At 43.0% G+C, this 13,654-nt stretch overlaps 1 protein-coding gene across 3 annotated transcripts in view; it reads right to left on the bottom strand.

Annotated features, from left to right (window-relative positions):
* Positions 1-9,006, bottom strand: part of galt2 (Polypeptide N-acetylgalactosaminyltransferase 2) — a 138,997-nt gene extending 129,991 nt beyond the window's left edge. For 2 of the 3 annotated variants that reach the window (XR_001329933.3, XR_001329936.3), the window contains exon 1: positions 8,763-9,006. Coding sequence is in view for 1 of the 3 variants with exons in the window: in NM_001173688.1 (NP_001167159.1) it covers positions 8,763-8,858 (96 nt within the window). In the remaining 2 variants the exon portion in view is untranslated. 3 annotated transcript variants of the gene reach the window in all.
* Positions 9,007-13,654: the final 4,648 nt, after the last annotated feature.

The following is a 13,654-nucleotide window of genomic DNA, read 5'->3' as shown; positions in this document are numbered from 1 at the left end:
TATGGGCAGGGGGCAGGAGCAGTAAGCCATGACTGTTAGAATGTAATGGGTGCATCCTGTTCAAATCACAGTGAGAGGAAACATCCACACACAGCAAATGGAAATCTGAATATCAATTATGCAAAAGCAGAGCTGGGGAGTATTTGTAAACTCAAAAACAATCCAGAAAACCAATAACGCTGAAATTCTTCTGGCAAATCCATTGTTCATTCTTCCAATAAAACAAAGCACATTGTTGAAGAAGGGGAAGAACGGGATCTGCCCTCTTCCATAAAACATGATTAGCCCAAGGAAAATAAATTGAAACAGGGTCTTAGGACAAATCTGAGGCATCAGCACTTTCATTTAAAGCACAAAGAGGTTATATTCCAGTTAGTGTTGATCGTCCTCAGAACCACCACTGGCCTGTGGCCTTCACACAATTCCAAACTCTTCTGGGAAGTGCAGGCTCTCAAACACATGAGATTGTTTTGTCAAAGCTGAGAACAAGTTTGTTACAAAGAGTCACAATGTTCACACTTGACAGAGGGCCAATAAATACAAACAGAAAGTGTGAGACTTTTCAGGGCAGTAGCCCTCTCTCCATAAACAGTTATAGCCCAGAAGGAAAACCCTGTTTAGTCAGCAGAGTAGTGAGGATGGCCTGTGTGTTATAAGTCCTCATGCCAAAGTACACATTCCTGCTGGTACCATCCCTGGCCTGTCCCTTCAGAGTCATATTACTGTCTTACAGGCTGTACACCAGTCCCTGTACAGCGGCTTGAGCACATCTGCCCCTTGTTAGACATAATACTGTCAGGGAGACAATCTCACTTATCCAAGTATTACAACCATGTGTGGATCACCAGTGTCCAAGTCAAGCTGTTTTACTGCCCCCTGTTCTACAGAGACTGAGCGTTGGAAAGCATTACGTTAATACCTCATAACTTAGAATAGACTTGACACACTATTGTAAACCTTATCAGGAAATCAAAGATGACAAAAAGAAAAATGGAGTAAGCATTGAGGAAATGTATTTATTTGACCATAATTCAGACTGGTATACCTAATCTTTAGTCACTATATTAATTGGACTTGATTTACACTCATTACCTGTAATGTAATCCAGCAGTAATGAATGTGTCCTATGAATGCTTTATTATCAGAGTCAATGCAATTCTTCACATGCCTGTGGTGTACTGCATCTTTATATCGACAGGTCCTAAGGAAAATGGAGCCATTGTGTACTGGGCAGCGCAGACCAGTGGGGTTTTGCCCAAACAGCCTCTGGCTCCCTTCACAGAAATGTATGGTGGTGAAGCATTTGCAATTCAGAATGTAATGACTACAGCTAATAAGCTCCATAAACATTTCACCAGTCAAAGCAGCATTCACCCCTCTCTTTTGTCTTTGCCTTGTCAAATGTCTCCATTCAGAAGTAGTGGTACTTGTCAAAACACTGTATGCCTAACCACCTGTCTCAATCATTAACAAAATAGCATCTTTCATCTTTCATGGACCCATAGAAAGGTCAGTTACATATTTCTCTCAAGTTATATATTCCTCAGAAGAGGAAAAACTCAGAAAGTAATCATTTAAAAGCTCACAGTGGGATATCAAAGAACAAAATTATTTCAGAGTAGGCTCCTTTCCTCATCATGGCACTGAGTACTACCACTGCTGGAGGTGAATGACAAGCTCCAAGCACCTGAACCACCCTATTGAACAAAACAATCATGGAAGAACACTGACAGTTCTGTACATCAGTAGAGCTCCTCAAGCACTGCAAGGAGACAGATCAGCTCCAAACCAGGTCCATTTATATGGCTTAGCCAGGAAGCAGATACTGTTGAAGTCGGAAGTTTACATACACCTTATTAACCAAATACATTTAAACTCAGTTTTCCACAATTCCTGACATTTAATCCTAGTAAAAAGTCCCTCTCTTAGGTCAGTTAGGATCACCACTATTTTAATAATGTGAAATGTCAGAATAATAGTAGAGAGAATGATTTATTTCAGCTTTTATTTCTTTCATCACATTCCCAGTGGGTCAGAAGTTTACATAAACGCAATTAGTATTTGGTAGCATTGCCTTTAAATTGTTTCACTTGGGTCAAACGTTTTGGGTAGCCTTTCACAAGCTTCCCACAATAAGTTCTTCCTGACAGAGCTGGTGTAACTGAGTCAGGTTTGAAGGCCTCCTTGCTCTAACACACTTTTTCAGTTCTGCCCACACATTTTCTATAGGATTGAGGTTAGGGCTTTGTGATGGCCACTCCAATACCTTGACTTTGTTGTCCTTAAGCCATTTTGCCACAACTTTGGAAGTATGCTTGGGGTCATTGTCCATTTGGAAGACCCATTTGCAACCAAGCTTTACCTTCCTGACTGATGTCTTGAGATGTTGCTTCAATATAGCCACAACTTTCCTGCCTCCATGATGCCATCTATTTTGTGAAGTGGCATCATGGAGGCAGGAAAGTTGTGGCTATATTGAAGCAACATCTCAAGACATCAGTCAGGAAGGTAAAGCTTGGTTGCAAATGGGTCTTCCCTCCTGCTGCAAAGCACCCCCACAACATGATGCTGCCACCCCCGTACTTCACCGTTGGGATGGTGTTCTTCGGCTTGCAAGCCTCCCCCTTTTTGCGCCAAACATAACGATGGTCATTATGGCCATCATTATGGCCATCGTTAGTTCTATTTTTGTTTCATCAGACCAGAGGACATTTCTCCAAAAAGTACAATCTTTGTCCCCATGTGCAGTTGCAAATGGTAGTCTGGCTTTTTATGGCGGTTTTGGAGCAGTGGCTTCTTCCTTGCTGAGCGGCCTTTCAGGTTATGTCGATATAAGACTTGTTTTACTGTGGATATAGATACTTTTGTACCCGTTTCCTCCAGCATCTTCACAGGGTCCTTTGCTGTTGTTCTGGGATTGATTTGCACTTTTTGCACCAAAGTACGTTCATCTCTAGGAGACAGAACGTGTCCCCTTCCTGAGCGGTATGATGGCTGCGTGGTCCCATGGTGTTTATACCTGCGTACTATTGTTTGCACAGATAAACGTGGTACCTTCAGGTGTTTGGAAATTGCTTCCAAGGATGAACCAGACTTGTGGAGGTGTACAATTATTTTTCTGAGGTCTTGGCTGATTTCTTATGATTTTCCCATGATGTCAAGCAAAGAGTCACTGAGTTTGAAGGTAGGCCTTGGAATACATCCACAGGTACACCTCCAACTGACTCAAATGATGTCACTTAGCCTATCAGAAGCTTGTAAAGCCAAGACATAATTTTCTGGAATTTTCCAAGCTGTTTAAAGGCACAGTCAACTTAGTGTATGTAAACTTCTGACCCACTGGAATTGTGATACAGTGAATTATAAGTGAAATAATCTGTCTGTTAACAACTGTTGGGAAAATTACCTGTGTCATGCACAAAGTAAATGTCTTAACCGACTTGCCAAAACTATAGTTTATTAACAATACATTTGTGGAGTGGTTGAAAAACGAGTTTTAATGACTCCAACCTAAGTGCATGTAAACTTCTGACTTCAACTGTAAGAGCAACACACACACTGGATAAAGACAAGTAGACAACAACCCACAAAAACAGTAGTCCATGCTGATCAGGAGCAGAGCAGGGGAGAGATTAAACTTGGGGTTTCCCACTGTGATCAGCGGGCCCATCCAGACCCTCAATTCAGCCTAGTCAATATTAGATCAGGGATCGCTCTGCTGGATCAAAAGGGCAGAAGCTGGAAGGGCCTGGAATGCTCTCTAAAAACACTTTTTCTGGCTCCATGTTAAACCACATACAAGGCAAAGGTCAGGATAGAGCAGGGGCCTCAAAAGCAATGTGCTCTCCACATGACAACACATTTCTCCTCACAGGTAGGCAACACATTTCCCCTCACAGGTAGGTTAAAGATAAACAGTGGGAGTGGTGGTGAGAGACAACAACCTAGCGTCATTTCCACACGATTATTCATATGAATCAACCCAAGTGCATCCTACAACAGTAGACACATATACATAGCGGGAAAAATTATTTTGGGGGACTTCAAAAAACGGGCTCAGATCCTATGCTGGGTTTTGTTACGCTGAGTTATTCCGTAAACAACGGGAGATTGCAACATGCTACATCATAATAAATTGTCTGAGGAGAATAAAACTGCACTAGGTGTTGGCTCTGACCGAGGGAATAGTAATCCAGGAGGACTAGGTGTTGGCTCTGACCGAGGGAATAGTAATCCAGGAGGACTAGGTGTTGGCTCTGACCGAGGGAATAGTAATCCAGGAGGACTAGGTGTTGGCTCTGACCGAGGGAATAGTAATCCAGGAGGACTAGGTGTTGGCTCTGACCGAGGGAATAGTAATCCAGGAGGACTAGGTGTTGGCTCTGACCGAGGGAATAGTAATCCAGGAGGACTAGGTGTTGGCTCTGACCGAGGGAATAGTAATCCAGGAGGACTAGGTGTTGGCTCTGACCGAGGGAATAGTAATCCAGGAGGACTAGGTGTTGGCTCTGACCGAGGGAATAGTAATCCAGGAGGACTAGGTGTTGGCTCTGACCGAGGGAATAGTAATCCAGGAGGACTAGGTGTTGGCTCTGACCGAGGGAATAGTAATCCAGGAGGACTAGGTGTTGGCTCTGACCGAGGGAATAGTAATCCAGGAGGACTAGGTGTTGGCTCTGACCGAGGGAATAGTAATCCAGGAGGACTAGGTGTTGGCTCTGACCGAGGGAATAGTAATCCAGGAGGACTAGGTGTTGGCTCTGACCGAGGGAATAGTAATCCAGGAGGACTAGGTGTTGGCTCTGACCGAGGGAATAGTAATCCAGGAGGACTAGGTGTTGGCTCTGACCGAGGGAATAGTAATCCAGGAGGACTAGGTGTTGGCTCTGACCGAGGGAATAGTAATCCAGGAGGACTAGGTGTTGGCTCTGACCGAGGGAATAGTAATCCAGGAGGACTAGGTGTTGGCTCTGACCGAGGGAATAGTAATCCAGGAGGACTAGGTGTTGGCTCTGACCGAGGGAATAGTAATCCAGGAGGACTAGGTGTTGGCTCTGACCGAGGGAATAGTAATCCAGGAGGACTAGGTGTTGGCTCTGACCGAGGGAATAGTAATCCAGGAGGACTAGGTGTTGGCTCTGACCGAGGGAATAGTAATCCAGGAGGACTAGGTGTTGGCTCTGACCGAGGGAATAGTAATCCAGGAGGACTAGGTGTTGGCTCTGACCGAGGGAATAGTAATCCAGGAGGACTAGGTGTTGGCTCTGACCGAGGGAATAGTAATCCAGGAGGACTAGGTGTTGGCTCTGACCGAGGGAATAGTAATCCAGGAGGACTAGGAACACTCAAATATCAGAATACATTTGTGAATGAATGCCATTATTATTACAAACATTATTTCAGCAAATGAATCAAACATCCAGTGAGCTGTTCAAACCTGAACAAAATGTAACCTGAGGATTATCAGTTATGACATCAGCAGAGAATGAAGAAACTCCCTCTGCTCTAAACACACTTGACATTTTTAATGTACACTTCCCAATGCATTAATTCATTGTTATTCCAAAGAGAGCTTTGCTTTAAAAAGCTGAGGAAGCACAGCATGGCCATTCACACTCGCAGGCGCAGCTACAATGTTGTCCGCTGAGCCAGAGCAGAACAACCAGCTTGTCAATAATTGTGTTGCAGAGCGGAGATCAGATCAAACACAATGGAGCCAGAGATAAAAGCTGTCAATCTGGTTACCATACACGTCCAGTGAGTGCATTCTCACCAAGCCGCAGCAGCTCCCAATACAATAATGTGACAGGTCGGTGAAAGCATCCATCATCCAACCTGTCTGCTAAACACTGAGAACCTCCGACCTGTCTGCTAAACACTGAGGACCTCCGACCTGTCTGCTAAACACTGAGGACCTCCGACCTGTCTGCTAAACACTGAGGACCTCCGACCTGTCTGCTAAACACTGAGGACCTCCGACCTGTCTGCTAAACACTGAGGACCTCCGACCTGTCTGCTAAACACTGAGGACCTCCGACCTGTCTGCTAAACACTGAGGACCTCCGACCTGTCTGCTAAACACTGAGGACCTCCGACCTGTCTGCTAAACACTGAGGACCTCCGACCTGTCTGCTAAACACTGAGGACCTCCGACCTGCATAGAGGCCTAATTTAAGGCCTTCCAGTATATAGTTTACTCAGAGACAATTGCTGCCTTGAATTTACTATGTTTAGTTTATCATGTTAAGTCTCCAAAGTGAAAGTGTTGGGTTGAAACTGTAAATGTCTGGGTGACGTTTTGGGTAAAAATGTGTCTGTAAACAAGAACTTGCTCGGTGGAGAGCAATAAATTACATTATATTTAAATGGTTACAGAGGCCTTCTGAGCTGTGAGTACAGACAGAAGCCTTAACATCTGATGTACATTCCATCACACCATTCACTGTAAGATGCAAAAAAGGGTCAGGTAGCCTAGCGGTTAAGAGCGTTGGGCCAGTAACTGAAAGGTCACTGGTTCGAATCCCAGAGCTGACTAGGTGAAAAATCTGTCGATGTGCCCTTTTATTATATTTGTTTATGTAACTCAGCAAGTCAGTTAAGAACACATTGTTATTTACAATGATGGCCTACCCCGGCCAAACCCGGACGACGCTCGGCCAATTGAGCCCCACCCTGTGGGATTCCCAATCACGGCCAGTTGTGATACAGCCTGGATTCGAACCAGGGTCTGTGTGACACCCCTAGCACAGATGCAGTGCCTAAGACCGCCCTCGAGCAAGGTACTTAACCCTAAGTGTTCCTGTAAATCGCTCTGGATTAGAGCCCCTGCTAAATGACTACAATTTTTCATATAAGTGCATTGTTCAATTGAAATACACGCATGTGCGATGAGGATAAAAATACACTACCTAAATTACAGTGAAGAGCACTGTCAACAGTCCGAAACAGAGGGTTCCCGTCTGCAGTAGCAGGAGCCTGTAAACAGTCCGAAACAGAGGGTTCTAGTCTGCAGTAGCAGGAGCCTGTAAACAGTCCGAAACAGAGGGTTCTAGTCTGCAGTAGCAGGAGCCTGTAAACAGTCCGAAACAGAGGGTTCTAGTCTGCAGTAGCAGGAGCCTGTAAACAGTCCGAAACAGAGGGTTCTAGTCTGCAGTAGCAGGAGCCTGTAAACAGTCCGAAACAGAGGGTTCTAGTCTGCAGTAGCAGGAGCCTGTAAACAGTCCGAAACAGAGGGTTCTAGTCTGCAGTAGCAGGAGCCTGTAAACAGTCCGAAACAGAGGGTTCTAGTCTGCAGTAGCAGGAGCCTGTAAACAGTCCGAAACAGAGGGTTCTAGTCTGCAGTAGCAGGAGCCTGTAAACAGTCCGAAACAGAGGGTTCCCGTCTGCAGTAGCAGGAGGAAGCATAATGCTGTTGGGCTCTCAGCCACCGTGGTCTCCTTTTACTGTTGTTCTCCTGCAACAATGCAAAGCAGTCTCCACCCAAATCACAGACAGACAGCTGTAAGGCTAATTGGAGATATAGCTTGTCTTACACATGGATAGAAATACAATGAAAGTGCATTCTTTTGCAGGCTCATCTCCCTCCACAACAAAAGTCAGACATCAGATGCCCCCTTCCCACAGGAAGCATACCAGCAGCAACTTTATCACCCATATTTGAGTACAATGTGGGAGTTTAGCACAGCAGTGTCATTTGTGAGAGGTACCCTGTGATTTGGCCTTGAGGCGTCCCACTGCCTTGTACTCGCCAGGGAAATGGGTAACTGCTCGCTGATAACTGGAGATTAGGCCTTTGTTAATCAAATCAGAATGCCCATGGGTCCTTATCTAGCTGCACCACCTATCAGCCTAATGTCAAATGTAAGGGGCAGAATGAATGATCACACAATGACAAGGGGACCGTTAAGAGCCTAGGTGTTATCACAAGGGTTGGTTACATGATAAAAACGCTCATATTTTTGCTGAAAGGACAATTTAACTATAAGTGACGTGTTTGACCTCGTCAATCCTGTATATTAAGATAACAGAGAAATAAGAATTAAAGCCTTGGAAGAGAACTATAGTTGTTTTGTTATAAACTACAGGCATTAGCCTATTCCTCAACTGAAATGATATGACCATAAATAAACAGGGATTTTAACAAAGACAGACGGACGCATAAGGTTTGCATATTTTGTTACAATGTAGCCTATCCATCTGCAGCCGATATATTTCCTGCCAGTGTAGCGGGGGAATATATTTCAACACTGAAGTATTTGTAGACGATATACTTCACTGTTGAGGTCTTCCTAAATAGTGGAATAAGTAAGTGTTGTGTGCGTGAAACGCAGCTCTTCATAAAGTGTTCACAACCGCCCAGCTATTTAATCACAGCAAAATGATACGATACCAGACAGAGCAACGTTCAAATCATACAAGAGCTATATCCCTCATTTCAAGCAAATTAAAATAATCTAGTTGATGATGGAACAATATAATATTCCATAATATAAACCGCCTATCAAAATAGCCACTTGTTAAACATATTCACAATATGTTTCTCCTGAAAGCGAGCTCTGGGGGTGTATTTATTACGGAAACGATTTACCGTTTATTAAGAACCAAACGGAATCAAACAGAGAAAAACTTAAGTATGTTGGACAAATTCAGTTTGGTCGCTAATCGCTTCGTTCCATTTAAGAAACGTTTTGCAGCAGAATTGGCGTAATGAATACACCCCTGATGCATTTTCAATAAGAGCAAAAAGTGTCGGGGAAACCTACCTTTCGACTTAACGTTGTTCCCGAATAGAAATAATATGCTATGCCAAGCACCCACAGGACCGCGAAGCATAGTAACATCCTCGATTTCCTTCGCATTGCTGTCTGTTTGAATGTGAAATAAATGTCCGATAGCCTTATGCTTTGATTAAAGCGTCCTGTATCCGAGCTGTGTGCCTGCAATTGACGAGCAATGTTCAGCGCAGCTTCGGCAGTCCAGCAGAGAAAGCAGGAAACAGCCGACATCACGAGGTTAGAGGTGAAAGGCCGTCTCTAATCCAATCACGCTCCGTGGAAGGAGGAGTGATGGGGGTTGGTACGTTTGTCTCTCTGCAAGCTTTCTTGGCTTTGACAGAAGAAACATTGTTGCAGTATTGTGGCGATGTATTAGTGAATTAATTAGTTTAGCTTCTGCAACATTGTCGCCGCGGATTTTAAAACGCCCCAGTTTGTGCAACATATTAAGCGGACCCTGCGGCCTGTGTAGATGGTATTGTAATCCATAATATAAGAGTTTCAGAGAGGTTTATGTTATTCACTGTCCCCCCTATTCACGGGGAGGGGACTGTGGATCAGTTTCCGTCCATTAGTTATTCGTTGGTATGTTCGTTTATTCGTATGTCAGTCACACGCGATATCTTAGAGAGGAGAGTGCACTGGCCAGATTTGGACGAAATGTGGGCGAATTGCCGCGTGCCTACTATGCTAGTCGGAACTAGGAAACTCGGAAATGTCCGACTTGCTGATTTGTTTAATGCGTCACGTGTATAACAACAACCAGTTAAAAAAACGGAGATTTCCGAATTACCTAGTTCCGACTAGCACTTGAACGAGCCAAATGATGAGTCTTACCGTACAGACGGCATTTACAAAATTACACTGATTGGCCAGATGGTGGCGCTATAACAAAATATTGAAAATGCAAACTTTGAAAGGTAATGCCCAAGATCCTAATTTTGTGTTGCATATCGGGATCATTGGATTCTAGGGCCCCCGATAATTTGGTCTAATTATATTAGGTATATTAATAATTTTTGTATTCTTATTTTTTTTAAATCTATTTCTCAGGGCAATTGTATTTTTCTAAAATAATAGAATTTGAGCATACAATATACACTACATGACCAAATGTATGTTGACACCTGCTCGTCTAACATCTCATTCCAAAATCATAGGCATTAATATGAAGTTGGTCCTACCTTTGCTGCTATAACAGCCTCAACTCTAATGGGAAGGCTTTCCACTAGATGTTGGAACATTGCTGCGGGGAATTGCTTCCATTCAGCCACAAGAGCATTAGTGAGGTCGGGCACTGATGTTTGGCGATTAGGCCTGGCTCGCAGTCGGCGTTACAATTCATCCCAAAGGTGTTTGATGGAGTTGTGGTCAGGGCTCTGTGCAGGCCAGTCAAGTTCTTCCACACCGATCTCGACAAACCATTTCTGTACAGACCTCGCTTTGTGCACGGGGCCGTTGTCATGCTGAAAAAGGAAAGGGCCTTCCTCAAACTGTTGCCACAAAGTTGGAAGCACAGAATCATCTAGAATGTAATTGTAAACTGTAGCGTTAAGATGTCCCTTTACTGGAACTGAAGGGCCTAGCCCGAACCATGAAAAACAGCCCCACACCATTATTCCTCCTCCACCAAACTTTACAGTTGGCACTATGTATTGGGGCAGGTAGCATTCTCCTGGCATCTGCCAAACCCAGATATGTCCATCGGACTGACAGATGGTGAAGTGTGATTCATCACTACAGAGAATGCTTTCCACTGCTCAAGAGCCCAATACCGGCGAGCTTTACACCACTCCAGCCGACGCTTGGCATTGTGCATGGTGATCTTAGGCTTGTATGTGGCTGCTCGGCCATGGATGAACAGTTATTGTGCTGATGTTGCCTCCAACTCGGTAGTGAGTGTTGCAACCGAGGACAGACAATTTTTACGCGCTACGCGCCTCAGCACTCAGTGGTCCCGTTCTGTGAGCTTTGTGGCCTACCACTTCACAGCTGAGCCGCTGTTGCTCTTAGACGTTTCCACTTCAAAATAACAGCACTTACAGTTGACCGGGGAAGCTCTAGCAGGGCAGAAATTTGACGAACTGACTTGTTTGAAAGGTGGCATCTTATGACGGTGCCACGTTGATGTTCACTGAGCTCTTCAGTACGAGCCATTCTACTGCCAATGTTTGTCTATGGAGATTGCATGGCTGCGTGCTCGATTTGATACACCTGTCAGCAATAAAGCTCAGTATTTCTATTATTTAGTTTATACAGTCTTTTTGCTCATCATTATCAAGAGATCCAATAATTCTGGTGTTTCCTTGCCTAAGCAACTTCTTCTTATTGGTGTCCTTTAGTAGTGGTTTCTTTGAAGCAATTTGACCATGAAGAGGGAATGTCTGAACAGTTGATGTTGAGATGTGTCTGTTACTTGAACTCTGTGAAGCATTTATTTGGGCTGCAATTTCTGAGACTGGTAACTCTAATGAACTTATCTTCTGCAGCAGAGATAACTCTGGGTCTTCCTTTCCTGTGGCGGTCCTCATGAGAGTCAGTTTCATCATAGTGCTTGATGGTTTTTACGACTGCACTTGAAGAAACTTTCAAAGTTCCTGAAGTGTTCTGCATTGACTGACTTTCATGTCTTAAAGTAATGATGGACAGTCGTTTCACTTTGCTTATTTGAGCTGTTCTTGCCATAATATGGACTTGGTAATTTTACCAAATAGGGCTTTCGTCTGTATACCAACCCTACCTTGTCACAACACAACTGATTGGCTCAAACGCATTAAGAAGGAAAGAAATTCCACTATTTAACTTTACGAAGGCACACCTGCTAATTGAAATGCATTCCAGGTAACTGCCTCATGAAGCTGGTTGAGAGAATACCAAATGTGTGCAAAGCTGTCATCAAGGCAAAGGGTGGCTACTTTGAAAAATCTAAATTATAAAATATATTTTTATTTGTTTAACACTTTTTTGGTTACTACATGATTCCATATGTGTTATTTCATAGTTTTGATGTCTTTACTATTTTCTATGTCTTCACTGTTATTCTACAATGTAGAAAATAGTAAAAATAAAGAAAAACCCTGGCGTGAGTAGGTGTGTCCAAACTTTTGACTGGTACTGTACATATTACCTCAATTACCTCGACTAACCTGTACCCCTGTACATTGACTCGATACCGGTACCCCCTGTATTTAGCTTCGTTATTGTTATTTTATTGTGTTACTTTTTTTAACTTTAGTTTATTTAGTAAATATAATTTTTCTTAACTGCATTGTAGTTTGTAAGGGCTTGTAAGTACGCATTTCACGGTACGGTCTACACCTGTTGTATTTGGCGCATGTGACAAATAACATTTGATTTGATTTGACAGTGTCTATAATACTGTAATAAGCTCACAGAGTTGCTGTCACAAACTACAAACTCCACACAGTTGTCACTGACTAGTTAGATATTAATTTCCCAGTGTGTAAAACATTTTTGTACTTACAGCATTCATAGACATTCATTTATCATGTTTTTGCTTTGGCTGACCTTTTTTGTATTGACATTTGTCAATAAAACTCCTGAAAGCAACTGTTTATGTCAAATAGTTTTGTGTTCTACTTGATTCCCTGGTTGTCCTGAAAAGAAAATTGTAAAACTCTTCATACACTTCATTGTGAGGCTGGACATGCAGATAAATTAATGTCAGATAAATCAAAAGCAGATTTTTGCTGGGGTCTCAGGACTGGTTAAGAAGAGATAGAAGAGTGATATGTCATGTCTCTGTTCTCCTTACAAGCCCAGCTTCTGAGGACCGGGTTAAACCAAAAGCCTAATTAGGGGTGGGGGATCCAATTGTAAAATGAGGCAATGAGTGGCACTATGTGATGTAAGGAAACAGAAATCCAGTAGCTGCCTTGCGCTTTATGGAAGGAAAATATTTTCCTATTAATCAAATTGATTACTGGGGGACTGACTGGAGATCCAGATCCAATTATATTTATATCATTTCCAATATTCACAAGTTTTCTCATATCAAACTGTTGACCCACAGTGAAAAGGCTGATTGAGCATTTTGGCTAACCTAACTAGCGAATAGGTGCTCATATAAGTCATCAATTTGTTTCCCACAATTACATGATGATGATTGAAAAGGCTGCAGTGATACCTACTTCACGTCTTAAACCTTAAATGTTGTGCGTTAATCTGTTAATCCTTCTCTGGCACTAAAATAATGAATTATAGGGGCCTAACTCAAGTGGCCTCTAAGTATCACAACCTAGCCTAGCCTACTGATGTGGGATTGGTAAGGCTTTGCAAGGTCCATAGAAGTACACATAATTATAGATCATATTCTCCTCATCAAGACTTCGTAGCCACCACAACTCTTTGTACTCATCTCTGCAACTTGGCCCAGCACCGCCTAATCGCCAAAGTCTTTCCCAATTAAATGTTTTACTAAATGTATTTAGCTACCAGAAAAAAGAATGCAAAAGATTTTACCACCCTGTTGTCCTCTAATAGGTATTTTTCCTCAACTATGAATAATACGTTCTAGCCATATCAAGCAGAATCTATTTTTGCCTTCCATTTTCCATCAGAGGGCATCTCTCCAAATAACCTTACCCTTGTGCTGAGGACACACAACGTAGTAATAAGTATTTCTCTCCATCTCCTATTATGAAAAGGAAGAATATGAGGCTTAGCGTGCCTCCTTGATCTCAGTCAATTTAGTTTAGCATACGAACAGCTTAATGAACCATACAAATCGACACCAGAGCATCAGTGAGAGGTAAGCCCACATCAAAATGGATTTCATTATTCAATTGGGCTTATTTGTAGATTGATGAAATGGAGACAGCTTACTTTGTAGGACTACTTAGGTTCCTTGTTGAAAAACC

The sequence above is a fragment of the Salmo salar genome, chromosome 01 (assembly GCF_965601325.2).
Source record: "Salmo salar chromosome 01, fSalSal1, whole genome shotgun sequence".
Lineage (NCBI taxonomy): Eukaryota > Metazoa > Chordata > Actinopteri > Salmoniformes > Salmonidae > Salmo > Salmo salar.
The sequence above is the reverse complement of the archived record's forward strand: the minus strand, read 5'-3'. Positions and strand labels throughout refer to the sequence as shown.